Source organism: Odocoileus virginianus, chromosome 7 (genome assembly GCF_023699985.2).
Source record: "Odocoileus virginianus isolate 20LAN1187 ecotype Illinois chromosome 7, Ovbor_1.2, whole genome shotgun sequence".
In the NCBI taxonomy this organism is placed as follows: domain Eukaryota; kingdom Metazoa; phylum Chordata; class Mammalia; order Artiodactyla; family Cervidae; genus Odocoileus; species Odocoileus virginianus.
Window position 1 is genome coordinate 26,222,959 of NC_069680.1, and position 27,835 is coordinate 26,250,793.

The following is a 27,835-nucleotide window of genomic DNA, read 5'->3' on the forward strand; positions in this document are numbered from 1 at the left end:
CCGCCGCGGAGCATGATGGGGGAGTTGGAGCTTTCCATCATGGCGGCTTCCATTTCGGGCTACACCTTCAGCGCTGTGTGTTTCCACAGCGCCAACAGCAACGCCGACCACGTAGGTGTTGGGCCCCCCACCGCTCCCCGCAACCCGCCGCGGCTGCTCGGACCTCCGGCCTCGGTCTCAGGCCAACGCCTGTGGCCAAGCCGGGATCCTTTGCCCCTCGCCCCCTGGGCTGGCCGTAGGAACTGATGACCCGGGAGGCTCCCGCCGCCGGCGAACTCTCGCTGCCCGGGTCTCCTCCGCCCCCCGCCCCGAGATAGGCGTCCCCTCAGTCGGTGCCTTTCTTCGGCAGGGCCGTCCCGGGACGGCAGTCTCCCGGTGGGGAGGGCTTTCCCGGCCGGCCACCGACAGTGTCAGGAGTCGCTTAGTCCTGGAAACCCAGCGCCTGCCCCTCCCTGAGTCAGGCTTCGAGACTAGTGAGGGTTGTCCAGGGTCGGGAAGGAACCGAGAGACCCCCGCTTCAGTTTAGGAGCGGAGGCTCCCAGCCGCGCCCTCTGGTCTGACAGGTTGTTGTCGGGTGCGACGAGGGTTACCATGGCTATCACTACTCTTTACTTGTTAGATGCGAGTGTGTGTTTTCTTCGCCTCGATGAAAATTGCAGATGTAACCAGGAGTGTTCGGTGTAGGGTCTACTTTGGCCTTGCCGTTGCACGTTTAGTTCCCTGGCGAATGTTCTAAGACCCGGGAACTAGTCTTAGTGAAAATAGGGAAGTGACAGGCCTTTACGTATGAGTGATCGGAAGTGCATTTTTAATGTCCCTGGCTTCTGGATGGAAATTCTTTTATGACATTAGATAATTTTTATCTTTACGTGTTTGCCCACCAAGTTGAGATTGTGTTAAAATGATTTGAGTAGTGAATGATTTAAGTTCACTAAATAAATGTAGTGGGAGGGAGGGTGTTGTCATTACAAAGCAAAATGAGAAGACTGCAGAAGAGGGAACTGGGTTTGGTTTGATGTCTGCGATCCTAGCTTCCATCAATAAAACTGATTTCGTAGAGAGGTGATTTCATCAGTAAATTGGATGGCATTAAAGTGTTGTACCGTCCATTGCTTTAGTTCAGTAGCAGAGATCAACTATAGAAATATACACAACATGGGTGGTAGAGATCAACTATAGAAATATACACAACATGGGTTTTTCCAGAGGCAGCTCCTGTCTCTGGACACTAAGGCCGTTGATACTGCAGCCAGCTCTTTAGTAATGTAATGCATTTCCTTGTACAGGTAATTTGTGATCCTGCTCGTGTCCCATGGAAGTGTTAAATATGGTTTCAGTCCTTTTTCTTAACCTTTCTAGTTTTGGAGTGCCTAGTAATATCGCAGTTTATGTATAAAGCAAAATTACTCTAAGCAACCTGTTGAAAAGTGAATAATTTTAGGTTTTTTTTTTACAGTCTACAGTGAGATGGCCATGTTACTTAGATTGTTACTAACTTGATTCAAGAGATATTTCTCTAGTGTCTGCACTATGCCAGGCATGGTGCCAGACTTCATAGAAATTTTTACCAATGGCAATAGTTTGCAACTTGTATCTTATACTCTACAAGGATACCTGTTTATATTAACCTTGCCACAGTTTCATATGTAGACTACTTTAAAAGAATTTCAATTTCACATAATTTTAAGTTGAAGAGCCAAGAATTTGTTTTTGTAGTATATTCTTGTTTTGTCCTGGCAAGAAATTAGTTTAAAGCCACTCATTTTTCTGTAGTGCTGGAGTTAGCAGACTTTTTCTGTGAAGGGCCAGACAGTGATTATTTTCGGCTTCCTGAGCCTTGTGGCCTCTGTAGCAACTACTCAGCCCTGCAGTTGTAGGGAGAAAGCAGCCATAGACAAATAAATTAGAATGACTGCTTCCAGTAAAGCTTTACTTGTGGACGCAAAGCTGAACTTGATATAATGTTTCACACATCATGAAATATTACTCCCATTTTCTCTTTTATTTCAGCAATTTAAAAGTGTAGAAACTTATTCTAAGCTTGTAGGCCATACAGTAACGGCCATTAGGCTGGATTTAGCCCACACACTATAGTTTGCCTACTCTTATAAAGGAACAGTTGTTCAGATAATCCAACCAATAGATAAATAAGCATCCGTGTTATACTTGGCTTTAGAATGTTTTGATGTCATTGTTGACTTTTTCAAACTAAGACCTGCCAGATAAAATACAAGGCACCCAGTTAAATCTGAATTTTAAATAAATAGTAAATAATTTTTTAGTATAAATATATCCCATTTCTTACGTTAAAATTATCCATCATTTATCTGAAATTCAAATTTAACTGGGTATCCTGCATTTTTATTCGCTAAATTTGGCAACCTTGGACCATGGAACACTAGGAATATGTAGATATTAAAGTCTAAAGTTGTGTAGGAATCTTCAATTTTATTTTCCACTTTGACTAAAGAAAAATGTTTCTAACCTGTTACAAAGGCACAGCTTGTCTTTTGTAGTAAGAACTCATAATGAAACTAGGATAAAACAAGCTTCTTTAGTCCATGTTTTCCAGACTACTAGTCATGGATTCTCTAGTACATATATAATTTTTTTTTTTTTTACTGTATTTTCATTGCTGAATGGGCTTTTCTGCAGTTGTGGTGAGCGGGGACTACTCTCTAGTTGAAGTGTACAGGCTTCTCATTGCAATGGCTTCTCGTCGCAGAACACAGGCTCTAGGTGCTTGGGCCTCAGTAGTTGTGGCCCATGGTCTCAGGAGTTGCAGCTCCCAGACTCTAGAGCCCGGGCTCAGTGCTTAACGGCGCACAGGCTTCGTTGCTCTGCGGCACGTGGGATCTTTCTGAACCAGAGATTGAATCCGTGTCTCCTGCATTGGCAGGCAGATTCTTTACCACTGAGCCACCAGCGAAGCCTGATTTGGGATTTTTATGACACTCCACTCCTCTAACTCAATATTTTGTATCGAGTTATGTATGTATTCAGCTATGCTGAAAAGCCTCTATCTCTCCATCCTCACCCCCACAGATTCCAACTGGGACTTTTTAAACTAAGAAATTTATTCGAAGAATCAACCTACAATAGAAAGGACATTGTTTCCCCAAATGTCTTCAGCCACTCTTTGCTGAGCAACTCTTGTGTGCTGGGCACCGTGCGGGGTGCTGAAGTACACAGTGAACATAGAATCCCAGCTCTTAGGGAGCTCATGTTTTAGTCAGAGCAGGCATTCGTCAGTACGTGTAAATATGAAATACGAGAAAAATATGAGAAGAGAAAGGATGCAGGGTAAAGGGAACAGAGTGTGGCCGACTCTTGATTCTGTTCCACTCTCCAGGGAAGGCCTCTCTGATAAGGTGCCATTTGAGTGAGGAGCCAAATGGAGGGAAGGAGTAAGCCGTGTTGGATGCCTAGGGAGGGGAAGTCTGGGACAGCCTCTTAGTTCACCACCCGCAGGGATTCTGTTTGACGTTTAGAGTGTACATTCTCCTCCAGCAGTGCTTGTGCTGAACTCTATAGCAAATGCCCAAGCAGTAGGTTATGTGCTGAGTAATCCAGAATCGATGGTGGTGTGTGTTCTCAAAGGAGTAAATCACTTTATCTCAGCATTTATTAGGGAAAAACTTTGACCTAGTGAAAAATTCATTTGCTGGAATCCCAATTTCTCCTGCCATCCCGTACAGGAGCAGCTGTGCATTGTATTAACTTCTTTCTTTACCCTGTTGTCATTAGCAGAGTTTTTAAAACAATGAAATAAATTACATGCTGTTTCAAGAAAGCAGCCTAGAATATTTCTGCTTCCTGAGCTTTTTGATGTTGCTTGCTACACTTAGTGGGATTTAGGTGATGAAATCACTCTACTTATTTTCACTTCAGAAAAACAGGGTTTTAGGGGAAGGGGTTAAAATAATATTTCATCTTGCATGGAATCCTGTATTCAAACGATTCAGTTAATAGCTGTGTCTCAAAGTACTTTAGCCGTATACCTGTTGGTTTGTGGAATGGTAGTTTACATGACAAGCTTATTTGGATTATTGTTAAAATTATTATAAAATTGTAATATCCTCAATTCCTCTTAATTCCAGTAAAAATCATTTTTATTTTTAGCTGCAACTCTCTTCTTCCATTGCTTTCAGGAAGGATTTTTGCTGGGAGAGGTAAGGCAAGAAGAAACCTTCAGCATCAGTGACTCCCAAATCAGCAACACAGAATTTCTGCAAGTAATCGGTAAGAGAGCTTATCACGAACCTGAGAAATACTGTTCTTGTATATATGCGCCCTGTTTTGTTCTTTGGCCATTGACTGATTGTAACCTAACAATAGACTTAAAGAGTACATAGAAAGCCACTCATATTACAAAGCCAATTATTTTCACTAGGAATGATATGAAATGTCTTTTGTAAGTCAGCGTAAACCCACAGTGTGAGTCTGTAAGTTCAGGTGTTTTGTGACACTGTCCCTGACCCAAGTGGTCTGACCTGTGAATGGCTGTGTGGAATTACACACGTCTCTTCACAGCCATGGTGAACCCCGAGTGTGCACCTTGGGCTGTGCCCATTGTCAGCATCACCTCATACTATAATGAAAGCACGTGTTGTGCCTGTCCTTCCTAGAGGGATCTGGCAAAGATGTTTACACTTGTTTAGAGAAGATATTTGTCAGACCCACACAGCTTTCTGAGGAATAAGCCAGTCAATTTGGGGGAGCTTACTGGGGAAAAGGAAGGTGTTTTGTGGGTGCATGGCTCTTTGGATCAGTCTCCTTTTGATAAATAAGGATCATACTGTTTTGCAACTGCACCTGATGCGCATCACCAAACAGCATATCCTGATACTGAAAACAGAGCAAGGGCTGTTTCATTCATTTATGCCACCAACAATCACTGAAAAACGTCAGTGCATGAGACGTGTGCTGGGCAGTGAGAGGAATGTCCAGTGCGTCTCTGCCTTCCAGGACTGTGAGAAGAGGAAGACAGGTTTACAGAAATACCGCGCATGCAGGCTGAGTGCTGTCAGAGGGGAACAAAGACAATCTCCTGAGTTGGGGGGAAAAATGCCATTGGGTTAAATCAGTAACGACACCATGAGGGAGATGAGCTGAGGGCCAGTGAGTGGTATGTCCAGGGCACCTCAGGGCAGGGAGTGCATAAAACATGCAGGGAGCCTGGCCTGTTTCTGTGTGACTAGAACACAGACTCTGTGAAGGTGAGTGGCTTGTGTTTTGATATACTGCTAGGAGGTTAGGTCATGCTGAGGCCAAAGCATTGATTTCGGCCTGTTCTCGTAGCCTTCTAGTACCTGGGCTGGGGCCAGGGTGAGGACTCAGGTGGTGAGGGTCAGGGAACACAAGAGATAGCTGTCTCCTAAAGATCCAAAACTATGAAACCCACTCCCCACAATACTGACTTGGTAAATAAATACTTGATATTTGACATGCTGTGGTGTAGCTGCTCTTTCACGGAGGTTTTATTTTTGTGTTTTGTCTTGCTTAACTCTTTAAAAAACCCTAAAATAGAGAACTCAGTTTCATTGGCCATCTGTGCAATTATTCATTGTTTGCACTTGGGTTTTCAAAACTAATGTGGTGTATGAGGGTTTGCCAGAAAGACCTGACGGCACACCATGCAAGAAAGAGCTTTTGCCTGGCATGATCACAAAAGTAGCATTTCTGGTGAGTGTTCTGGCTGTTTATTTATCTTTGAGGAAACAGAATAGTAAAGTAATTTAAATTCTCCAGCATAGTGTACTCTTATCTTTGATTCATAAATGCCAGTTCCCATGGTATTACAGATAGAGAGACGTGCCAGCGGCTAGAGAGACCCAGGTAATACAGGGCCATGATGACGACCTTCTTTTGCTGTACAATGTTTAATTTATTAGCTACATTCAGTTTATTGTTTGAAACAGTCATGGGTCTCAAGAGTATTTGCTAGTATTAAATGTATGGTTATCATTGTAGTCTTTTTCTCTTTTTTTAGTGGTGTTTTTCATTTAAAAATAAACACATATCAATATTAGAAAATGTAAACCGGGACCCTGGAAAACCTGGATTAAAGGACCAAGCGTTAGATAACGAACGTACCAGGAGAGGTATTTCAAACCACTAGTGCAAAGAAATTTTCTGGATAGTTTAACCTCCAGCATATTTTAAAATAATAAATTGACCCAATTTCGTATTTGTTGAAAATGCCTGAATCCACGCATGGACACCTTTCCCTGACTCTGCACAATAAGGAGGACTTGATATGAAATGCCATGCTTTGAGGGAGCACCCGTCTTGAACACATTCATTTTTAAAGCGGTGCTCACAGACTTGAAGTGCATCTATCCACCCCTCGTGCCGGGAGTGGCCAGGAGTGGCCGGGAGGAGAGAGCAACGCGAGAGCTCCCTTAGCTAACGAGGTGAGGGCAGCAGCAGTTCCTGGAAAGATGGAAGCGGGGATGAGAGGGGCTGTTCGACCCACCCACCAGCAGGAGAAGCAGCGACAGGAAGATGAGCCGGCCCAGCAATGCGTCCCTGTGGGGATGTTCACAGAGGTGCAGAAAGCACCGTGCACGTATGAAGAGGGCTCCACCAGGCGGACAAGCTCTGGAGGCCTCCAGAACTCTGCAATCCCAGGCCAGGCTGCCCTGGCTCCCCTGCTTCCAGAAGTCTGCCTAGCAGCTGTCACGGCCGCCAGCGTCACACCAGTCTGCAGCTTAATCGTGTTTGAAAGCATCACCCTGCTTTCTCCACGGAGTGCTTAGTTAGGCATTGCAGAATCTTGTAGGAGAAAGCTCTGACCCTGTAGAAAATACAGTGTGGTATCTAGAGCATATCTTCAGTATGCTTCTCATCCAGGTTGTAAATCATGAAGGAAGTCTGCTGGGGTGGATTGATGACAGGAGTGTGTCTTCAGAGTTCAGAATTTACTCTAGGGATTTCTTTTAAACAAAATATTCTTTGCTTTCAAGTAGAAGATGAGGACTTTTTTTTTCATTCCCCTGAACTCTAGTTAACATTTTTACTACAGATGTTCTGCAGTCTAATTACTTTACTGACAGTATCTCTGAAATAACTTCTGATGGTATACTGTATCACTTTTGGTAATAAAAAGAGAGGATTTCTAGATGAGATTTTCCAGTTTGCATCACTATGTTGACAGTTATACTCGGCAAATAATCTTTTCTTCCCTGTGGAAGTACTGGCATTTTTGTGTTTTGGCAGCACTCATCGGTACAGAAGCTAATGGGCATAGCCCAGTGTCCTTCAGGGTTGTGGTTTCATTTTAATTGAGTTAAAATTGCAGCCTGGAACTCTGTGGCTGTGGCTTTATAAGCAGCAGGTGATGAGTCGCTGGCCAGGAGAATGTTGTTAATAGAATTGAGTGGTTAATTAGTCCCATGGTCTTGTACGTCAACCCAGACCCTAAGCCCCCTGATGAAGAAATGGTTCACTACAGTAAATCACAGCAATCTTTTCAGAAGTTGTTTGGCTCTGCCTTATAAATGGCTGTTTCCCTTGTGCTGAAAAGCTTTGAAAGGGCTAATAAACTTCCAGAGTTTTCACCCTTCCCCTTCAAAACACTTGGCCCAGTTGTCCTGCATTGTTAGTGGGTTACTGATGGCAGAGTGGTTAAGGCCCTCCTTTCCTCAAGCTGTCCTGACAGCTTTTATCCACCTCGATTAAATACTTTGAATCAGTGGTTCCTTTTTCCTCTTGGAAAAAGGTAAGATTGACTAGGAGCACACAATAGCTGTGTGATCCTGAATAAAAGCTTTCAGGCGTGTGCTTATCGCACGCCGACAGATGGACCCAGAACCGTCATTTGCCGTTTTACTTTGTCCTGAGAGGGTGTCCCTGAGTTTAAGTGTTAAGGAGACACACTGCCTTCACTAGTGTATACACTCTTTGGGAGAGGAAAACTGTCTTTTTATTGTCTGAGATTTGGGTTTAAAGTTTCTTTTAAATCCTGAGCTATTTTATAGTTGTCTGTATCTTACATGATTAACTGAGATGTATTTCCTCTTTCTGATTACAGAAATCCATAACCATCAGCCTTGTTCAAAACTTTTTAGGTAAGCCACATCCTTCTTTGTAGCTTTTCATCCTTACTAAAAGATTAATTGATTGAAAACTAATGAACTCAGACATGTATCTGATTATGGCTGTAGTGTTTTAAGTATAACTGAGGGGGTCCAAGTTCACTGATTTACTGAGTGCCAGATGTGTGTGTATAGCACTGTGTTAAGTTAGGAAAAGGGGAAGGGAGGGCAGATAAATCTTGGCCTCAGTGGTTTAAAATGGAAGCCTTCCTGCCAGCCTTTCTGGCACGGACTCATCAACCATATAGAAAGCAGTTCATCACGGATCACATAGAGATAAAAGCATATTGTAAGAGGGATAAAAACTGTTCAGTGTACAACTTTAAAATGTAAGGAAAGGGAACATAAAGCTTATTTTTTTGAGTTTAATATATACCAGTTGCATGTTATGACCAACTAAAGGACAGAAAGAAAGAAACAGGAGGAGAGACATTCAAAGGGAGAAAGTAAGTGACAGGGACACCCATGGAGGCAAAGGTGAGCGAGAAAGTGACCAGCATGTCACCTCCACCAGACCTCTGCTCCCCAAGCTGCAGTCCAGGCCTCTGCCTCTGTCCGGAGCCCCTAGCCCTTCCACCTGTTGACAGATATGATGACCTCCACTCTTGTGTTTCTTAAAACTCCCTGAGGCCCTGTTCTTCTCCTTTGTGAAAAGCCAGGCCAGTCCCGTCCTTGCACTTCTGCCCATGCCAATTGGCCTCAGCGTTCTGGGTCGGCACCTCCTGCCTTGACACTGCCAGCCCCTTGTGCCAGGTTGTTCCTGCCGTGTGTTCGCGGAAGCTTTCACCCTGACTCCACTCGCATCCTCAGCTGACCTAAACTTCCAACCCGTCTGCACCCAAGAACCCTGGAGACTTACACTGTGTTCACTACCCATCATATCCCCACCCCTCCCACACAGACTTCCCCCTTTTTCAGAGGATTGTTACCTGTGAACAAAGCCCCACGATAGCTGCGAACCTCACTCTTGGCTTCACATGTAACTGAAGAGGAGCAGAAAGCAGACCAGGAGTCAGCAGCTGCTCTGAAAGGCATCTCAGAGCAGTGAGATCGATGGCTGCTGATGCGGCAGTCAGTGAGTGGCTCAGGCCCTGGGCCACGCACAGGCTTGCTCTGGACTGGAGAGGGTCCTGTCGTTTGGCCCTGACCATCTCAGACTTTGCTGGATGTGCCCTGCCTTGTCTTTCTCAGGAGTTCCTTAAACCACTGTCAGTAAAGTAATACCCGGGACGTAGACCCACAGACTCATAATTGAAATCATAGACTCATCATTCGTAGGACTGAAAGAAACCATGGAAATCATATGTCTGCTCCAAACTCTTTATTTTACAAGAAAAAAAGTGGAGGCCAGCGAGGTTCAAGTGACTTGCCCACAATCATACAGAGAGGAGCAGCGCAGAGCTGGAGCTGGTATCTCCTGACTTCCAGTTCAGTGTTTTTGCTGTAACCTGAACTCCTTCCTGCCTGTCAGGCCTGGGCTTGTGGTGGGGGGAAGAGGGATGTGGGATTCCTGAAACCAGGACCAGTGATAGAAAAGGTCATACATCATTATGCCTGAACTGCTCTTCACAGGGTCCTGGTCAGATGGATCTCTTTTAAAGGTGAGTGCCTTCAACTTGAAGCTGGCCAGACATAGATCCAAATTCCAGCTGTTCAGTCCACCAGTTCTATGATTTGGGGCAAGTCACTTAACCTCAGTATCTTTATCTACAAAAAGGGAGGAAAAAAAGTGTTGACTTGTTGGGCTGAACACCTCCCAGCAGTGAGACAGAAATGAAATGAATTAACATGAGTAAGCAGGCAGCTGAGTGTCTTACTGCGGATTCAACAAATATTCATTTCCCTTCTTCATTTCTCAGAATATGCGCTTCTGTGTTCTTTTTTCCCCCCATAGATAATTGACACTTAGAAACAAGGAAAAGATGTCACGGTCATTTGAAACCACACATTTTGTGATTACTTGGTATCAGCACTTCCACTTATGGAAGTAATACCTTTTGAATGTAGCAGTCTCTTGAGTAATCTTTGATGCAAAATATACCTCATACCAGCAAAACATTTAGATTATTTTTTCTTTATATACTTATTGTGTGTGTGTGCTCAGTCATTCAGTTGTGTCTGACTCTTTGCAACTCCATGGACTGTAGCCCTCTAGGCTTCCCTGTCCATGGCATTCTCCAGGCAAGAATACTGGAGTCAGTTGCCATTTCCTCCCACAGGGGATCTTCACGACCAAGGGATTGAACTTGCATCTCTTGCACCTTCTGCATAGACTGGCGGGTTCTTTACCACTGTGCCATTATATACCTATTGCAGATAAGCAGTTTTAGCTTTGTTGCCAACTTTTAGGATTAGGTGACACATAGACACAAATTGCTAAGCATATTTTTGTCAAAATACTATGTAATTTTAATAAACTATTTTTCCTCTTTAAAAAAACAGTTTTTATGACTATGCAAGCAAAGTTAATGAAGAGAGCTTGGACAGGATTCTTAAAGATCGGAGAAAGGTATGTTCTGTTTGTCACCCAGTCTGATTTGGAAATCAATCTTTAACACCCAAACTTAAAACCAGAAAGGAATGTAAAATGAAACAGATTTGTTATTAATATGTAAGAATTCTGTTAAGTAGATTTTAAAGGTAAACGGTAGATATGAAACAATGTTTACAGTATGTAAATAAAACAAAATTTAGATATTTAGAGTATGATTCCATTATGTAAAAGTCAGAAGGAGAAAAAAGAACATGAACTGTAATCCAGAAAGTTGACAATAGTTCCTTCTGGGTGGTTCTAATTTTCCTATTTGGTAATTTAAAAAATAATTTTGTCAACGTTTACTACACTTGCATTAATTTTATAATGAGGGAAAATATTCCTAAAGAATGTAGATTGCAGTCAAATATCTTTTGATGTGTTGCTCTTTCAAGTTCAGTTCACATTGAACATAGATGTTTTCCCAAAAGGTCATATGTTTATTGTTTCTGTAAGCATATGCATATGATGTTCTGCTTGTGTATATATGTGGTAAACAAGTCTGAATAGAATTGAAAATGAGCCAAGGTTTTATTGCTGCAGTGCTATGTGATGGTCTCATTCATAATTTGGTCTGTTGTACCATGTGTTGGGTTTACTTTTTTACCTTGGTATATTGATTCCCGAAAAATAGATCAGCCACTAAAACACCACGGGAAGAGGAAAAGTACCAGTGAAAGTGAAAACTTGTTAAAGAGAAAATAAAATGCCATTCTTTAGAAGCATGTATTATTAAAAAGCCTTTAACAGATTACCTGTGCATAAAAATAATCAGTGTGGGACATCTCAGGTGTTCGAAGAAGGGCCTCAGAAGCAGTTAGAGTAGATGAGCAGCCTTTCCAGTGTCGGGGCTCTCTCAGAACCACCGTCTGTGCACAGGTCGAAAGAGAATCAGGTAAGGGGAAAGGAAACATAGAAAGTGTGGGGATAGGTCTGGGGAAGGGACAAGGTTTTGTGGGTGATGACAGACTCAGGAAGGGCACAGTGTTGGCAGAGAGTCTTAACACGGTCGCCTGCCCAGGTGCGGGGAAGTGGGTGAGTGCAGCCCAGGGATCCCAGTCCAACTCCTCCATTCTCAGTGATTTCCCTGAAGCGTACATTCTGGTATCTGGAGCATCTTCATTCTCCAGCCACCGCCTTACCTCCTCATTCCATTTATTTTCACATTTTGAATAATGAAGCTTTATATACTCTCTAAAACTAAAATTTATTTCATGAAGATCCTTACTGAAGCACTTATCTAGAACCCTCACTATAATTAAATAACCAGGATTTTTTTTTCAGTAGAGGAAAAATATTTGAAGTAGAAAAAAGAAATAAAGAATATGAACAGGAAGTTCACAAAAGAAAAAAGAAATCTATAAATGGTCAAGAAATAAATGGAAAAAATGTTCATTCTCATCAGGAAATGCAAATTGGAACACATAATACTGTTGTTGTTTTTGTTGCTGTCCATCCAGTTGGCAAAAGCATAAAAGGATTGCTAATATCCAGTGTCGGCAAGGTTGTGGGAGTGGGGAAGCTGCAGCTGATGGGAATGTAAGTTGATATAGACATTTAGGGAGAGAGTTTTGCAATAACAGAATTTTAAATATAGAGTTCCATCTCAGAAGTCTGGCCCAAGGAAACAGAGACAAATAGGCACAAAGGTGTGTTAACTTGTGTTATTGAACACTTTAGCTCTGTGCCAGACCATATACTAAGCACTTTCCAGGTACTGACACATTTAATCCTTGCACCCACCACATAAGGCTGTTATCATCACCCCCATTGTACAGTTGAGACAACTAAGGATAAATATCTTGGTTAAGGTTATAAGCAGGAATGTTGGTGCCAAGATTTAAACCCAGCAGTCTGGCCTTTGAATGCAGCAAACAAAGATGTCTGTTGCATCTTTGCTTAACAGTGAGAATTTTGAAAGCAATCTAAATGTCCACCAGTGAGGAATGGTTAAGTAAATTTTGTTGGTGCCTCCATACTATGGAATATGACAGTTTGTGTGTGCTCAGTTGTGTCCGACTCTTGACCACCCTATGGTTTATAGCCTGCCAGGTTCTTCTCTCCATGGAATTTGCCAGGCAATAATATTGGAGTGGGTTTCCGTTTCCTCCTCCAGGTCATCTTCCTGACCCAGGGATTGAACCCATGTCTCTTGTGTCTCCTGCATTGGCAGGTGGATTCTTTACCACTGCTCCACCGGGGAAGCCCATGGGATATGAAGCAGCCATTAAAAAGATAAGGGAGGTTCTTATGAATGACTTAGAAAGTTCTTGAAGTTAAGTGAAATTGAGCCTGCTTTTTATAAAAACAAAAGTCTGAGGATATACAGAGAAAGATCCAGAAGGAAGCCAGCCACACCTAGAAGTGGTTACTCTGAGTAAAGGGAGCAAAGATGTTGCTGAGGAGGGGAAAGTTTATGTAATAAAGTTTTTTACATTATATTTTATATTGAAATTAATTGAAAAAAAGAAATGAACTCTACCATGTAGCATTTTCAGTAGTAAACAGAGACACTTTTCTTAGTTAATTTGGGGATTTTAAATTGGATTTGCTAATTTACTATGGTATTTTGTATTTCAGTATGTATTAAAATATAGTCATATTGTATTTTAAAAAATAATAAATAAAATCAGATTTGGTCTTTTGTGACACAGAAGAACAATATAGATTGTTACCTGGAATTATCTTTGCTTTTCTTGGGGCCCAGATTCTCAAAAAGCTGATCTTCAGCTTTGATTTTCTAAAGTTTTGTGCTAAAACTAACGATTATATTTTCTTTTGCAATTAAAAGACAGGAATTTGTTTCTTCAATTTACTTGGAAATTAGGTTTTATTTTCCATGGAATTTGTTAAAGACAGGGACTGTATTTTATGTTCATTGTATTTCCTATGACACCTTATACATAATATAAACTCTTGGAGGTTTTTTTTTCAAGAAGCCAAATTTCTAGCCTCCAAACAAAAGATGATACTTAATGTTTAGACTGAAAAGCTGTATAGTTGACTCTAGTATGAGGATTTTTCCCCAGAAATGGTACAAAGTTACATTTTCACTTCAAAGGGGTTATAGTAGTACCTACACAGTTAAATTTAAAATGTTCGGCTTAAAAATACATATGTACTTTAAACAGTATCTGATATAAAAAATTATTTTTAATTAACATCAACTCCTCAAGAAAGTACTAATGGAAGCATTTCAAAAGTTGATTCTCTGCTAGGCAGGCTTCAAATCTAATGTTTAATTGAAAAGCCCTGGGAGTTCCTTGAGAGAGAGTTCTGACAAAACGTGGTCCACTGGAGAAGGGAATGGCAAACCACTTCAGTATTCTTGCCTTGAGAGCCCCATGAAAAGTATGAAAAGGCGAAAAGATAGGACTCTGAAAGATGAACTCCCCAGCTCGGTAAGTGCCCAACATGCTACTGGAGATCAGTGGATAAGTGACTCCAAAGAATGAAGAGATGGAGCCAAAGCAAAAACAGCGCCCAGCTGTGGGTGTGACGGGTGACGGAAGTGAACTCCCATGCTGTAAGGAGCAATACTGCATAGGAACCTGGAATGTTACGTCCATAAATCAAGGCAGATTGGAAGTGGTCAGGAGATGGCAAACCGACATTTTAAGAATCAGTGAACTAAAGTTTACTGGAATGGGTGAATTTAACTCAGATGACCATTATATCTACTACTGTGGGCAAGAATCCTTTAGAAGAAATGGAGTAGCCATCATAGTCAACAAGAGTCCAAAATGCAGTAATTGGGTGCAGTCTAAAAAATAACAGAATGATCTCTGTTCATTTCAAAGGCAAACAATTCAATATCACAGTAATCCAAGTCTATGCCCCAAGCACTAATGCCAAAGAAGGTGAAGTTGAGCAGTTCTATGATGGCCTACAAGACCTTCTAGAACTAACACCAAAAAAAGATGTCTTTTTCATTATAGAGGACTGGGATGCAAAAGTAGGAAATCAAGGGATACCTGGAGTAACAGGCAAGCTTGGCCTTAGAGTACAGAATGAAGCAGGGCAAAGGCTAATAGAGTTTTACCAAGAGAACACACTGGTCATAGCAAACACCATCTTCCAATAACACAAGAGAAGACTCTATACATGGACATCACCAGATGGTCAACACCAAAATCCGACTGATTATATTCTTTGCAGCCAAAGATGGAGAAGCTCTACACAGTCAGCAAAAACCGGGAGCTGACTGTGGCTCAGATCATGAACTCCTTATTGCAAAATTCAGACTTAAATTGAAGAAAGTAGGGAAAACCACTAGACCATTCAGGTATGACCTAAATCAAATCCCTTACGACTATACAGTGGAAGTGACAAATAGATGCAAGGGATTAGATCTGATAGAGTGCCTGAAGAACTATGGACAGAGGTTCGTGACATTATATAGGAGGCAGAGATCAAGACCATCCCCAAGAAAAAGAAATGCAAAAATGCAAAATGGTTGTCAGAGGGGGTCTTACAAATAGCTGAGAAAAGATGAGAAGCTAAAGGCAAAGGAGAAAAGGAAAGGTACACCCATCTGAATGCAAAGTTCCAAAGAATAGCAAGGAGAGATAAGAAAGCCTTCCAAAGAGATAGAGGAAGGCAACAGAATGGGAACAACTAGAGATCTCCTCAAGAAAATTAGAGATACCAAGGGAACAATTCATGCAAAGATGGGCACAATAAAGGACAGAAACAGTATGGACCTAACAGAAGCAAAAGATATTAAGAAGAGGTGGCAAGAATACACAGAACTATACAAAAAAAGATCATCATGACCCAGATAACCATGATGGTATGATCACTCACCTAGACCAGACATCCTGGAGTCCGAAGTCAGGTGGGCCTTAGGAAGCATCACTACAAACAAAGCTAGTGGAAGTGATGGAATTCCAGTTGAGCTATTTGAAATCCTAAAAGATAATGCTGTGAAAGTGCTGCACTCAATATGCCAGCAAATATGGAAAACTCAGCAATGGCCACAGGACTGGAAAAGATCAGTTTTCATTCCAATCCCAAAGAAAGGCAATGCCGGAGAATGTTCAAACCACCACACAATTGCACTCATCTCACATGCTAGCAAAGTAATGCTCAAAATTCTCCAAGCTAGGCCTCAACAGTACATAAGCCAAGAACTTCCAGATGTTCAAGGTGGACTTAGAAAAGGCAGAGGAACCAGAGATCAAATTGCCAACATCCTTTGGATCATCGAAAAAGCAAGAGAGTTCCAGAAAAACATCTGCTTTATTGACTACACCAAAGCCTTTGACTGTGTGGATCACAACAAACTGCAGAAAATTCTCCGAGATGGGAAAAACAGACTACCTGACTTGTTTCCTGAGAAATCTGTATGCAGGTCAAGAAGCAACAGTTAGAACTGGACATGGAACAACAGACTGGTTCCAAATTGGGAAAGCAGTATGTCAAGGCTGCATACTGTCACATTGCTTATTTAACTTATATGCAGAGTACATCATGTGAAATGCTGGCCTGGATGAAGCACAAGCTGGAATCAAGATTGCCGGGAGAAATATCATTAACCTCAGATATGCAGATGACACCACCCTTATGGCAGAAAGTGAAGAGGAACTAAAGAGCCTCTTGATGAAACTGAAAATAAGAGCGAAAAAGCTGGTCTAAAACTCAACATTCAAAAAACTAAGATCATGGCGTCTGGTCCTATCACTTTATGGCAAATAGATGGGGAAACAGTGACAGACTATATTTTCTTGAGCTCCAAAATCATGGCAGATGGTGACTGCAGCCATGAAATTAAAAGATGCTTGCTCTTTGGAAGAAAAGCTATGACCAACCTTGACAGCATATTTAAAGCAGAGACATCACTTTGGCAACAAAGGTCCATCTAGTCAAAGCTGTGGTTTTTTCCCTAGTCATGTATGGATGTGAGAGCTGGACCATAAAGCAAGCTGAGCACCAAAAAATTGGTGCTTTTGAACTGTGGTGTTGGAGAAGACTCTCGAGAGTCCCTTGGACTGCAAGGAGATCAAACGAGTCAATCCTAAAGGAAATCAATCCTGAATGTTCTTTGGAAGGACTGATGCTGAAGCTAAATAAAGCCCCAGTACTTTGGCCACCTGATGTGAAAAACTGACTTATTGGAAAAGAGCCTAATGCCGGGAAAGACTGAAGACAGGAGGAGAAGGGGATGTCAGAGGAGGAGATGTTTTTATAGCATCACCGACTCGATGGGCATGACTCGATGGCCAGCTCCGAGAGTTGGTGATAAACAGGGAAGCCTGGCATGCTGCAGTCCATGGGGTTGCAAAGAGTTGGACACGACTGAGCAACTGAACTGAACTGAACTGAGAGTTCTCTGGTGGTCCAGTGGTTGGGACTCTGCGCTCTCACTGTCACGGGCCCTGAGGGCTGCCAGAGTTCAGTCCCTGGTGGGGGAGCCAAAATCCTACGAGTGGAGCAGGGGAGCACCCCCCCCACACCGAAAAATAGAAAGAAAAATCCTACAAAGGAAAGTTAAGTGATTTGAACTCATAAAATAAGTATGTAGTAATTTTAAAAGTTTCTTGAGTCCTAAAACAATCCATTAGAATACACAACCTAATAAAGATTTTTGTCACAATACCAATTAATATATAAAATATATAGAAAAATGTTTACTGGAAACATGTGGCTCTCAAATATAGGAACCTTACAACATTGCTAAATTTTAAAAAAAGTTGGATTTAAGATAGAGGCCTATGTTTTTTCATATGAGAAATTCCCCTGTAGGTGCAGCCTGGTTGCCTGCTCAATTACTGCCCTGGCAGAAGCCATATTATGTTTACAAAGTTTCCACCAGCCTCAGGTTTTGGGCTCAGGCCAAAAAAAGCAAGTGAGAGGAGGATTTCTGCCTTCCTCAAAGCATCTGCTCTGAAACAGATAATGATAAACATAACTGCCATCTTAATATTATCATAAGGCCAAAAAGAACACAGGTTAAAGATGACAAATGTGCTCAGTATTGGGGATAATTGTTTGGCTCCAGAAAATGTAAGTGAATGTCTAGCATGGAGAGTAGAGAGGAGAGTCTTTGTGAAATATTGTCTGAAGCTTCAGCAGAGATAAGGTTTTAGGGAAAGACATTCATAATTTTTTATCATGGCCCAAAAATAGCTATCAAAAATGTGCTCTTCCACATCAGTAACCTTGGTTCTCAATAGCCTTGCAACCAGCTTATTAGCTGTGAAAGGTACAATCGTACCTGTCACCAGTGTGAATTATTTTGGCGTCTTATCTCTCATTGATCAGAATGAAGAGGGTTATCTTTTTAGCAAATATCAAATGAATAAATTGATATCCACAGTAAATTTACAAGGCTTTCTGCTTCTCAGAAAGTACAAATGGAATCAAACAAGTAGAGTCAGTGTAAATGTAAAGTGTTGGTATCCATCAGTCACCACTTGGCTTGATTCTTTAATCAGCAAGTATTCCATGAGAACGGCCGTGTGCTGACCGCTGCTCAGACCTCTGCAGGGGTGCAGAGGGTGTGAGACATGACCCAGTCCTGCAGAGGAGCTAATCCCAAGTTAAATTCAAAGTGCCGAGACACAGAGTAAAATATGCCATGTTCTTCGATACTAGTAGCTCTAGCCAGTTGATAATTTTTCTTACTTGCTTTTTTTTTTTTTTTTTTTTAAGGAAAACTACTTTTCACTCTGTTGTAAAGATTTATACTGTCCGAGGTGTTTGAGTTTTCTTTACATTTAAAGAATACCAGAATTAATTGCCTCAATATAATTAGAATTGTGCTTTGTTTTCAGTAGTACTCCTTAAGAGCAGGCAGTGTTATTTGCTCCCTGTAGTTCTTTGCATGTGATATGAACTCTGTGCAGAGAACATTACTCACCTCTCAGGGTTGTTGTGATAATTAGTGAAAATAATTGTAACAGTAAAGGTTGACTGACTTCCTTCCTTTGTGAAAGTTTCCAAAATGTAATCTAAATTTACCGTTAATTTTAATACGACACTAACAACTTTAAACTAGTTTCATTTCTTAAAACAGGATTTTCACTCAAAGAGTTTGTTTTAAAGAAAGAAGCTGTGGAAGATTATTCTTCCTATAAAGAATTAGTGTCTCCACAACAGAGGTTTTCAAACTTTAGTTATACATAAGAAAAAACTTAAGAATTTATCTTAAATTCAGCTTTAGAAGCTCCTATTCTGCAGGTTTGGATTGGGCCCAGCAAGTTCCCAGGTGTCCCTTAGGCCTTCCATCTTCCATACATCCAGCAGATCACATTGTGAAAATGTTCTTCCAAAGAGCCTGTCAGTTTAAATTACATACCAAGTTAAGTTCTGGTATAGTCAGCACTGACAAAGCTAACCTTTTAAAATTGTTGTATTAAAGTATAATTAACATGTAGTAAACTGTGTATATTTAGAGCATATACTTTGATAAGTTTTGATATATGTATATATGCATGAAACCACCATCAGAGTAAGATAATGAACATATCTGTCCCTGCCAAAGTCTCATGGTCTTTTCTGATCCCTCCTTCTCACCTCTGCCCCAGTCATCCACTGATCTGCTTTATGTCATTTTCATTTTCTAGAATTTTACATGCCTTCGGATGTTAGATTGAGAATTCCCTGGCAGTCCAGTGATTAGGACTTGGCACTTTTACCACTGTGGCCCAGGCTCGGTCCTGGTTGGGGGACTAAGATCCTACAAGCCGTGCAGCGTGGCCAAAAAAATAAAAAAACCCAAAAGAATCGTGTAGCCTATGCTATTATGATGATGATAATTTTTGTTGTTATTGTTCTGGCTTCTCTCCCTCAGTGTAATTACTGGGATTCATGTGTGTTGCGTATGTCGGTGTTTCTTCCTTTGTGTCACTGAGCAGAAGTCCAGTGTGTGCATACACCACGTTTTTATTTATCCATTCGCCTGTTGATGGGACAATTGAGTGGTTTTCGCTTTTGAGCTGTTGCGCATAAATTTGGTATGAATGATTGTGCGGATGCTTTCAGAATGAAATTTGTGGGATTTCATGCAACTTTTAATACTTCCTTCTTCTGTGTCCATTGCAGAAAGTGATCGGGTGGTACCGATTCCGGCGAAACACGCAGCAGCAGATGTCGTACCGAGAGCAGGTGATCCACAAGCAGCTCACCCGCATCCTCGGAGCGCCCGACCTCGTCTTCCTCCTGTTCAGCTTCATCTCCACCGCCAACAACTCCACCCATGCTTTAGAATATGTTCTCTTTAGACCAAATCGAAGGTAAAGAAAGCATTCCCTTCAGCCGCATGTAAAGAGGCAAGATGTTGATACAAGTACTTGAGATTTGTGCCTTTGAAAATAAGCATTTTATAGCATCTTTCAAGAAGAGTGTTTACAACTGTCCTGTAGCTGGTTTTCTTTGTGATAGAGAAGGTATTTTCCTGTCAGTTAATTATATAAATTAAAATAGTTTTTGAGTCAAGAAGCATTAGGAAGACATTCATGATGCATCAGTTCTTACAGAAATAAACAGCTGGATATCATCATTTGATTCTCCATAATCCATTATATACAAATATAGTTCTATTGTGCTGTAAATCTGATTATAATTTTAAAACCTAGATTTCAAGGACAAAATTGTAAAATTGATCCACCTACTGGCTAATGAGGGTTTTGCATTAGGAACTTGTTAAAGCAAAAAGAAAGATCATTGTATGTCGGTAAACAACCGAAAGGTTTCCTACAGAAGTTCATTTATAGTAGAATAAATTAAATCAGCATCAGTGAAAAATAATTATTAGTTGTTAAATAGCCACTCCTAAGATTTCATTAATTATTCAGTAGGTTTTTGAGCACCTAAAACCACCTGAGCACTCTTGTCAGTTGCTGTGAAAATGTAGAAGAGCTAACCTCTGCCTTCGGGAGTTTACAATTGAGTTCTACTTTAAGGGAAGTGAAAACTTTTCTAATTAACATAACCCTAGGTTGTCTGTGGAAGTGGGTTCTCTGTGAGATCTTCTGTTAGTTCTCAGTGCAGCGACTCGAGCTCCTGCTGGCAAGACCCATTCCTTAAGTAGAGGAGTGCTTTCAACATGATCTCTGTCTCTCTCTCAATCCCCCACAGGTATAATCAAAGGATATCCCTTGCTATTCCCAATCTAGGCAATACTAGCCAACAAGAGTATAAAGTGTCTTCAGTGCCAAATACTTCTCAGAGTTATGCCAAAGTTATTAAAGAACATGGGTAAGTTGAAAGGTAAAATGAATGTGTTTCCTTTCTTTTGCTAACTATGCTTGTGGAGAAATGTGACATCATTTGATATGATTAACACTGAAAAATCCAATAAGGCAGTTCTCTTTCTCTAGACTACCACTACTGTATACCAAAATCTGAATGCTTATTGAAAAGAAAATTTACTTTTATCAAGATTTATTTTTTAATCACTTGCCACAATTTCTTTTCTTTTTTTGCAACTGATGCAAAAATGTGAGTAGATTATGTATGTATCTGAGGTTCTGAAAGCTAACTGTGGTCCCTGAAAAATGTATAGGGTAAGGGAAAAAATAACTACTGTTTCTCAGTGGTCTTGGCAACAGGGGTTCTCTCTTCTTTCTCTTCTGTAACCCTAGGGACATGGGCATTGTTGCTGAAACACTGTCACCCTGGGGTTGCAGCATTCAAGTAATTAACAGATTAAGGTAGAAATGACGGGAAAGTGCCTTCCAGTCCACTGTAATTCTAATCGCTTTGTGAATCTTGTTTCTGTCTGTCTTCTAGTACTGACTTTTTTGACAAGGACGGAGTAATGAAAGACATCAGGGCGATTTATCAGGTTTATAATGCGCTTCAGGAGAAAGTGCAGGTAACTGATGCATTTACTAGTTTTCATCATATTTATATTTCCCAAACGCTTTTTAAATTCTACTTTAATTTTTAATAATCTCCTAACTGACGAATGAATTGTGGCCCAAAAGTCAGTTCCCAAACGATATCAGATGTGTGGAGTAGTTGCTCACGCCAGCCTACGGAAGCCTGCCTCACTCACTGTGAGTCCGCCACGGAGACTGAGGTGGGGTTTCGATGTCGCTCTCTTACATACTTGCGACCTCCTTAATGAGAGCATTCTCCATAGAGGGGCGCATGCCCAGTTTAGGGGGGGCCGCTCAGGACACAGCTGGCGCATCCCTTGGCCTCTAAGTAGAGGCCGCGCCCGCAGGCACCCGTGGTGACTGAGGACTGCTCGGCCTCCGGATTCTCATTCTCTCCTCTGCCCGCAGCTGCCTCCACTGATGGGAGGGTGCAGTGGAGCCTGTTCATTCCTAGGCAGTCATGCAACAAATATCTGTGGAAATATCTCCTGCAAGCCCAACTCTGAGCTAGGTGCTAGCAGTACTTTCCCACGTTCTTGTCATCAGCCCGAGTGTTCTTAGGGGAAATTCGCTCTGAACCCCTGAGAACAAAAGTGCCTTAGAGGACCGGAAGAAGAGGGGCAGGGCTGAAGGGGCCGTCCGGGCCTGGAGGAAGGGCCCAGGGAATGGAGGGGCACGGGCAGCTGCTGAGAAAGAGGAGAGCAGTCTGTGTTCAGCCTGCGGCCAAGGGGAGGCATGCAGTGGGCAGATCCCAGTGTCAGGCTCCAAATCCGGGTCACAGTCCCCATAGCAGCCCAGGGAACTTAATCCAGCCTCGCTCACTGCTGACTGGCCCACTTTCTGGAGATTTCTGGTATTTCTGCTATGGAAGGAACGTTCAGTGAAAAGCAGCTTTTTATCGGGAATTCATGACCATGCTCTTTGCAGACTGTCAGTGCCGCCTCACAGACTTCAAAGTGGCATGTATTAGACATTTCATTGCCTATTGATTAAGGCCTGCTCTGCAAACGCCAGTGTCACGTCCATGCCCTGATAGCAATGGTTAAAGTACATTGACGAGGGGAAGTTGGAAAAGAAAATAAGTTTCAAAGTCAAGTTCTTTTTCAACTTTTCCTAGTTGTAGTTTCTGTTAAATAAATCTGTGTGATCTGAGGCTTAATTGTTGATTATAAATAAAAGTTGAAAGCATCTCATTCCTTTCTTTTGTTCATCCTCCTATGCTAGACTGTGCTGTGCTAAGTCACTTCAGTCGTGTCCGACTCTTTGTAACCCTGTGGACTGTAGCCGGCCAGGTTCCTCTGTCCATAGCATTCTCCAGGCAGGAATACTGCAGTGGGTTGCCATGCCCTCCTCCAGGGGATCTTTCCAACCAGCGATCAAACCCAAGTCTCTTAGGTCTCCTGCACTGGCACTCAGGTCCTTTACCAGAACACCTAGGAAACCCTATGCTAGACTGATACCAAAAATTCCCTTTTCATATAAATAAAGATGAGTAAGCAAGAGAAAGATTCATATTCAAGAATGTATAAGCTAAGTAGTATAATCATCTTAACATAACTAAGAAAGCAGTTCAGTGAGTAACAGCAGTACTGGTCTCTTGGGCCTTCATGATTTTGTTCTGTACCTCAGGGAAATGTCTATTTTTTAACGTAATAAAGTATACAGATTTTTCCTAGGGTCATAATCGATGCTGTCTTTATGAAATGCCTCATACTTGGATGTGAAACTAATTGTTCTTGTTGTCATTTTTCCCTCAGGCAGTGTGTGCAGACGTGGAAAAGAGTGAGCGAGTTGTTGAATCTTGTCAGGCAGAAGTGAACAAATTAAGAAGACAGATCACTCAGAGGAAGAATGAAAAGGAACAAGAAAGACGTGAGCTTCCTATTCATTTTACTCCTGAGTATCAGGGAAATGTCTGGTCTTAAACTTCGAATTATATGATAAATTACATGCATTCTTCTACACTCATCAGGCCCCAAGTTAGGCTGCTTGGGACAGGGCATTCCCTTGTCTTTAGACTTTTCCAGAAGCGCAGTACTGTTTTTCATGGTATCCTTCTCAAGTCTCATAGTGGAAGAAAAAAGACCAATGGTAGAAAGGCTGACGCAAGTTAGAATAATTCCCAAGAAGTGATATGATCTGTGTACAGTAGATGTGATGTTTCTTACCAAGTTAACCCTGGCATGCCTAGGACATAGGAACTGTGTCCTGTGTTCACTGGGGCCTCATAAAAGAGCTACCTAAAATTATGTTAACTTTATATTTGATTCACGGGGCAGGGTCTCGGCAAAGACTTTAAATGTCGAGTTTTTGATAGCAGTGGGTGGCCAGATACCATTATGTTAAGGAACCAGCTGGTTAAATGAGAATTAGGCCCAAGAATCTATTAACTCCAGCATGGTGACAGACACATATGCTATAATACCACCAGATTTTTTAAAATATTATTTTTATTGAAGTACAGTTGATTTACAATGTCATGTTAGTTTCAGTACAGCATGGTAATTCAGCTGTGTGTGTGCATGTGTATATATATATTTTTTTTTTTTTTCAGATTATTTTCCATTATAGGTTATTACAAGATGTTGACTATAGCTCACTGTGCTATCCAGTAGGACTTGTGGTTTATCGGTCTTACGTACAGTAGTGTGTATCTGTTAATCCCAGACTCCTGATTTATCCTCCCTGCCAACCCTTTGGTAACCATATTTGCTTTCTATGACTGTGAGCCTATTTCTGTTTTGTAAGTAAGGTCATTTGTACCGTTTTTGTTTTTGTTTTTTTTCCATGTGTAAGTAATATCAGTGGTATTTGTCTGACTTCACTTGGTATGATAATCTGTAGATCCATCCATGTTGCTGGAAATGGCATTATTTCATTCTTTTTTATGAAACCCACTAGATTTAACTAGAGGTTAAGACTTTGGCTCCTTCCCTTGCTGGGGGCACAGATTCCATCCCTGTTTGGTGAACTAAGGTCCTGCTTGCTGCACAGTGCAGCCAAATAAATAAGATAAAAAACATGGACACACACAGAGCTGGGTGATAGAGCTGGCATTTGGAGAAGTGGGGTCACCTCAGTTGACACCTGAGGTGTGTGTCTTTTAACCCAAATCTTTCGCTTTTTTCATCAAAATTTTAGCAGTTTTATCTGAGTGATAGAATTGTGGGTGATTTCTTTTTCTTTTCTAGATTTTGTATAAATCATTTTTATATTTTTAAATGTACTTGAAAACAATTTAAAGGCCATAGACTCATAGATGTGTGGCTGTTTCAGTTTTACCACCATAAAAATGCAGTAAAATTATGGCCTAGTACCTAACACAGGGCTTTGAACTCCCTGTTTTTTAATACGAATTTTTAAAAAAAGTTTTACAGTGTTGTATTGGCTTCTGAACTTTTTTTTTCTTAATATTTGTTTCTTTGGTTGGGCCATGTCTTTGTTGTGGCGTGCAGGAGATGCAGTCTTCATGCGATATGCAAACTCTTAGTTGCAGCATGTGGGATCTAGTTCCTGGACAGGGATTGAACTCTGGCCCCCAGCATTGGAAGTGCAGCATCTTGGCCAGTAGACCACCAGGGAAGTCACAGGGCTTTGAACTTTCAAGGAGAAGAGATGTTTAAGAATATTGTGACAAGTAGTTGTTGAGAAGTTTTTTTTTTTTTGGTTTTTTTTTTTTTTGATGTGAGGTCTATTAAGAAAAAACTCACATTCAGATGACCGCCAGGGGTAGGGACAGTGATCAGTTTCGTCCTCTGTCCCCACGGTCTCCGGGCACAGTGAGCAGCAGGTGAGGGTCATAGCACTGGATCTGGAGTTAAGAGACCTGTGTTTGGGTATCAGAGCCCCCACTTCTAGCTGTCCTCTTAGTGAAGTCACCTGATCTTTCTGACCTCTGGTCCTTTGCCTGCATAACAGATGGTAATATTAATGATGATGGTAGTACTTCAGAGAGCTGTTCTGAGGCTTTTGAAAATTATGAAATGCTGTGCAAATGTACAGTAATTCACAGTAATGGTAAATTACACTGCTTTGTTGCCATTTTCAGAGCAGTCAGGTCGACCATTGAACATGTTGACATGCAAAGCTGTGACAGTATGGAGTGTGTGACAGTTTCCTTCCTCTTCCCACCCAGGACTGCAGCAGGCAATGGTGAGCCGACAGATGCCATCTGAGAGCGTGGACCCCACCTTCAGCCCTCGGATGCCCTATCCAGGGTTCACAGCGGAAGGCCGAAGTACTCTTGGAGACGCAGAGGCCTCGGACCCGCCTCCGCCTTATTCTGATCTTCACCCAAATAATCAAGAAAGTACTCTGAGCCATTCTCGCATGGAGACCAGCGTCTTTATGCCTCGACCTCAAGCTGTGGGCTCCTCCAGTTATGCCTCCACCAGTGCTGGACTGAAATACCCTGGAAGTGGAGCGGACGCCCCTCCTTCCCACAGAGCAGCTGGAGACAGTGCTGAGGAGTCAGACGACAGTGATTATGAAAATCTGATTGACCCTACAGAGCCCCCTAACAGCGAATACTCACATTCAAGGGATTCTCGCCCCATGACACACCCCGATGGGGGCTCCAGGAACACTCAGACCTCCCAGATTTAACTGAACGCAAGGGACTCTCCAGTTAGCACTGTTTTTCTTAATCGCTCATTGAGAGAGTGTTTGAGGACTTCCTCTGGTGGAGAGAACTGCTTTCTCAGGCCCCTGGACTCCCCAAGACAAGAGTTTTTGGGCACAGACCTTGGAGGAGCCTCACATGCGGGGGGTCCTCACCTGCGAACGCAGTGTGCAGGGCTCACAACAGAGTCATTAAGATAATCAAATTGTCCGAATTCTGGTGCGATTCATGGATGTACTGGTAAATTTAGGCAAAGATAAACTTATCAACATAGTTTCTGTTCTTTAAAATAATTTGGAAATTAGAGACTAAGCACAATTAGTCTATAAATGTTCTATAAATCAAAACTTTACCTCTTGCACTATCATGCCTTGGAATTTACTTTTTCAAAGGGAAACTAGTTAAGCAGCAGCCTTCAAAGAACCTTCTTTCTATGATGAGCCAAATTCATCTTTGCCAGAAAAGAAATTTTGATAATTTCCAAGATTGGAACAAATCAGATGTACCTTCTTTTGTCTGCATGACTTTGTGAGATCAAAAGAGAGGGCTTTGTTTCCACTTTTTTCTACTAGCCTGATATGTATTGTCACTTAAAATGGTTGCCTTTAAAAAAAAAAGTAGAAATACTAATTACCAGTAAGTAATCATCCAAATAAGTACGTCATAAAATAAATTACTTATTTTTCTTTCGGGGAATTCCAGTGACTGCTATGTTGCACTAGCCACATTTACGGTCTCTGTTCTGGAGTCTTAAATGAAGGACACACAGCAGTATAACAGAAAGGAGTTATGTTCCAGACCTGAGTTTTATGAGGAACAGACTCCAGACACAGCGGATTTAGCCAAGTTCGTACGTAAGGGAGATAATTCATGTAGATCTTCTGACAAATCCTAGTGTTAGTTTTATTTGTGGAAGAAAGACATTTAATAAACTGTTTGGGAAGCCTGGTTATTGAATAGAGATTCATTTTCAATCGGAATAACCATACTTTTTAAGTTACCATTCGGCATATAGCTGTGGAATGTGTGTAGACTTTCCTTGGGGATGCACTTAACATTTTTATTTAATTACTGCTTGTTTTCTAGTTTTGCCCAGGATGTGTGAAACCACTACAGATGTTCAAGAGCATGACAGGCTCCTGGTTTGGAAATGACAAGACCCCTCCTCCCCCATTTACGGCAGGGTCAGCCCACGAAGCTAATGCCATGGATTATAACTGCCTTTCTTTGGACTAGTTGCGACCTGTAAGAATAAGGAAGTTGTTAAGGAGGCTTAAAATCCAGGTTCTGAAAAAGTAGTATCATTTTGTAGGCAAGAAGTTTAGTCTGACTGGAAACTAAGTGCTCAGACTGCCGTCCTTCAGATAGCTACTCAGCGGGGTCTGTATCTTCCTACTCTCCAGTTTTGTTGGCCTTATACCACTGCCGTTTGATTGGAAATGTTGCAGACCGCTTTATCTGCAAATGTGTTCCAGTGTTTATCAGCTACCTTCTAGCAGCTTCAGCACCAGTGTGGATTTTTTTTTTAAGTGCCATCACCATCTCCTCTGTTCAGATTTTGACATTCAGGAAAATATTTTTATTTTTATGCCATACTGAAACCTACAATGTATATCTGACAAAGCAGTTAAATGTGACAATAAAAACTTATTTAATCATGGTACCATTGTTTTAATGTATGTCTCAACACCCGGCAGGGTCTTGCCTCAGTTTACCCATCCTGGCCGTTCTTAGTTGGCTTCATACAGTTTTTTTA

At 41.6% G+C, this 27,835-nt stretch overlaps 1 protein-coding gene across 1 annotated transcript; it reads left to right on the plus strand.

The window, feature by feature from the left end:
* ABRAXAS2 (abraxas 2, BRISC complex subunit) lies at positions 1-27,742 on the plus strand. Its single transcript, XM_070470386.1, has 9 exons — positions 1-111; positions 4,152-4,242; positions 8,036-8,072; positions 10,542-10,608; positions 19,678-19,868; positions 20,713-20,832; positions 21,367-21,451; positions 23,216-23,330; positions 25,594-27,742. Exons 1-9 carry the CDS (start codon positions 13-15, stop codon positions 26,061-26,063), a joined length of 1,275 nt encoding a protein of 424 aa, XP_070326487.1. The 5' UTR covers positions 1-12; the 3' UTR covers positions 26,064-27,742.
* The last annotated feature ends 93 nt before the right edge of the window (positions 27,743-27,835 follow it).

Bases quoted from the DNA above. Each gene is read 5' to 3' on its own strand.
- ABRAXAS2 (XM_070470386.1), top strand. From the start codon at position 13: ATGATGGGGGAGTTGGAGCTTTCCATCATGGCGGCTTCCATTTCGGGC. The intron at 112-4,151 runs GTAGGTGTTGGG...CATTGCTTTCAG, and splicing joins CCAACAGCAACGCCGACCAC to GAAGGATTTTTGCTGGGAGA. The intron at 23,331-25,593 runs GTGAGCTTCCTA...CTTCCCACCCAG, and splicing joins TGAAAAGGAACAAGAAAGAC to GACTGCAGCAGGCAATGGTG.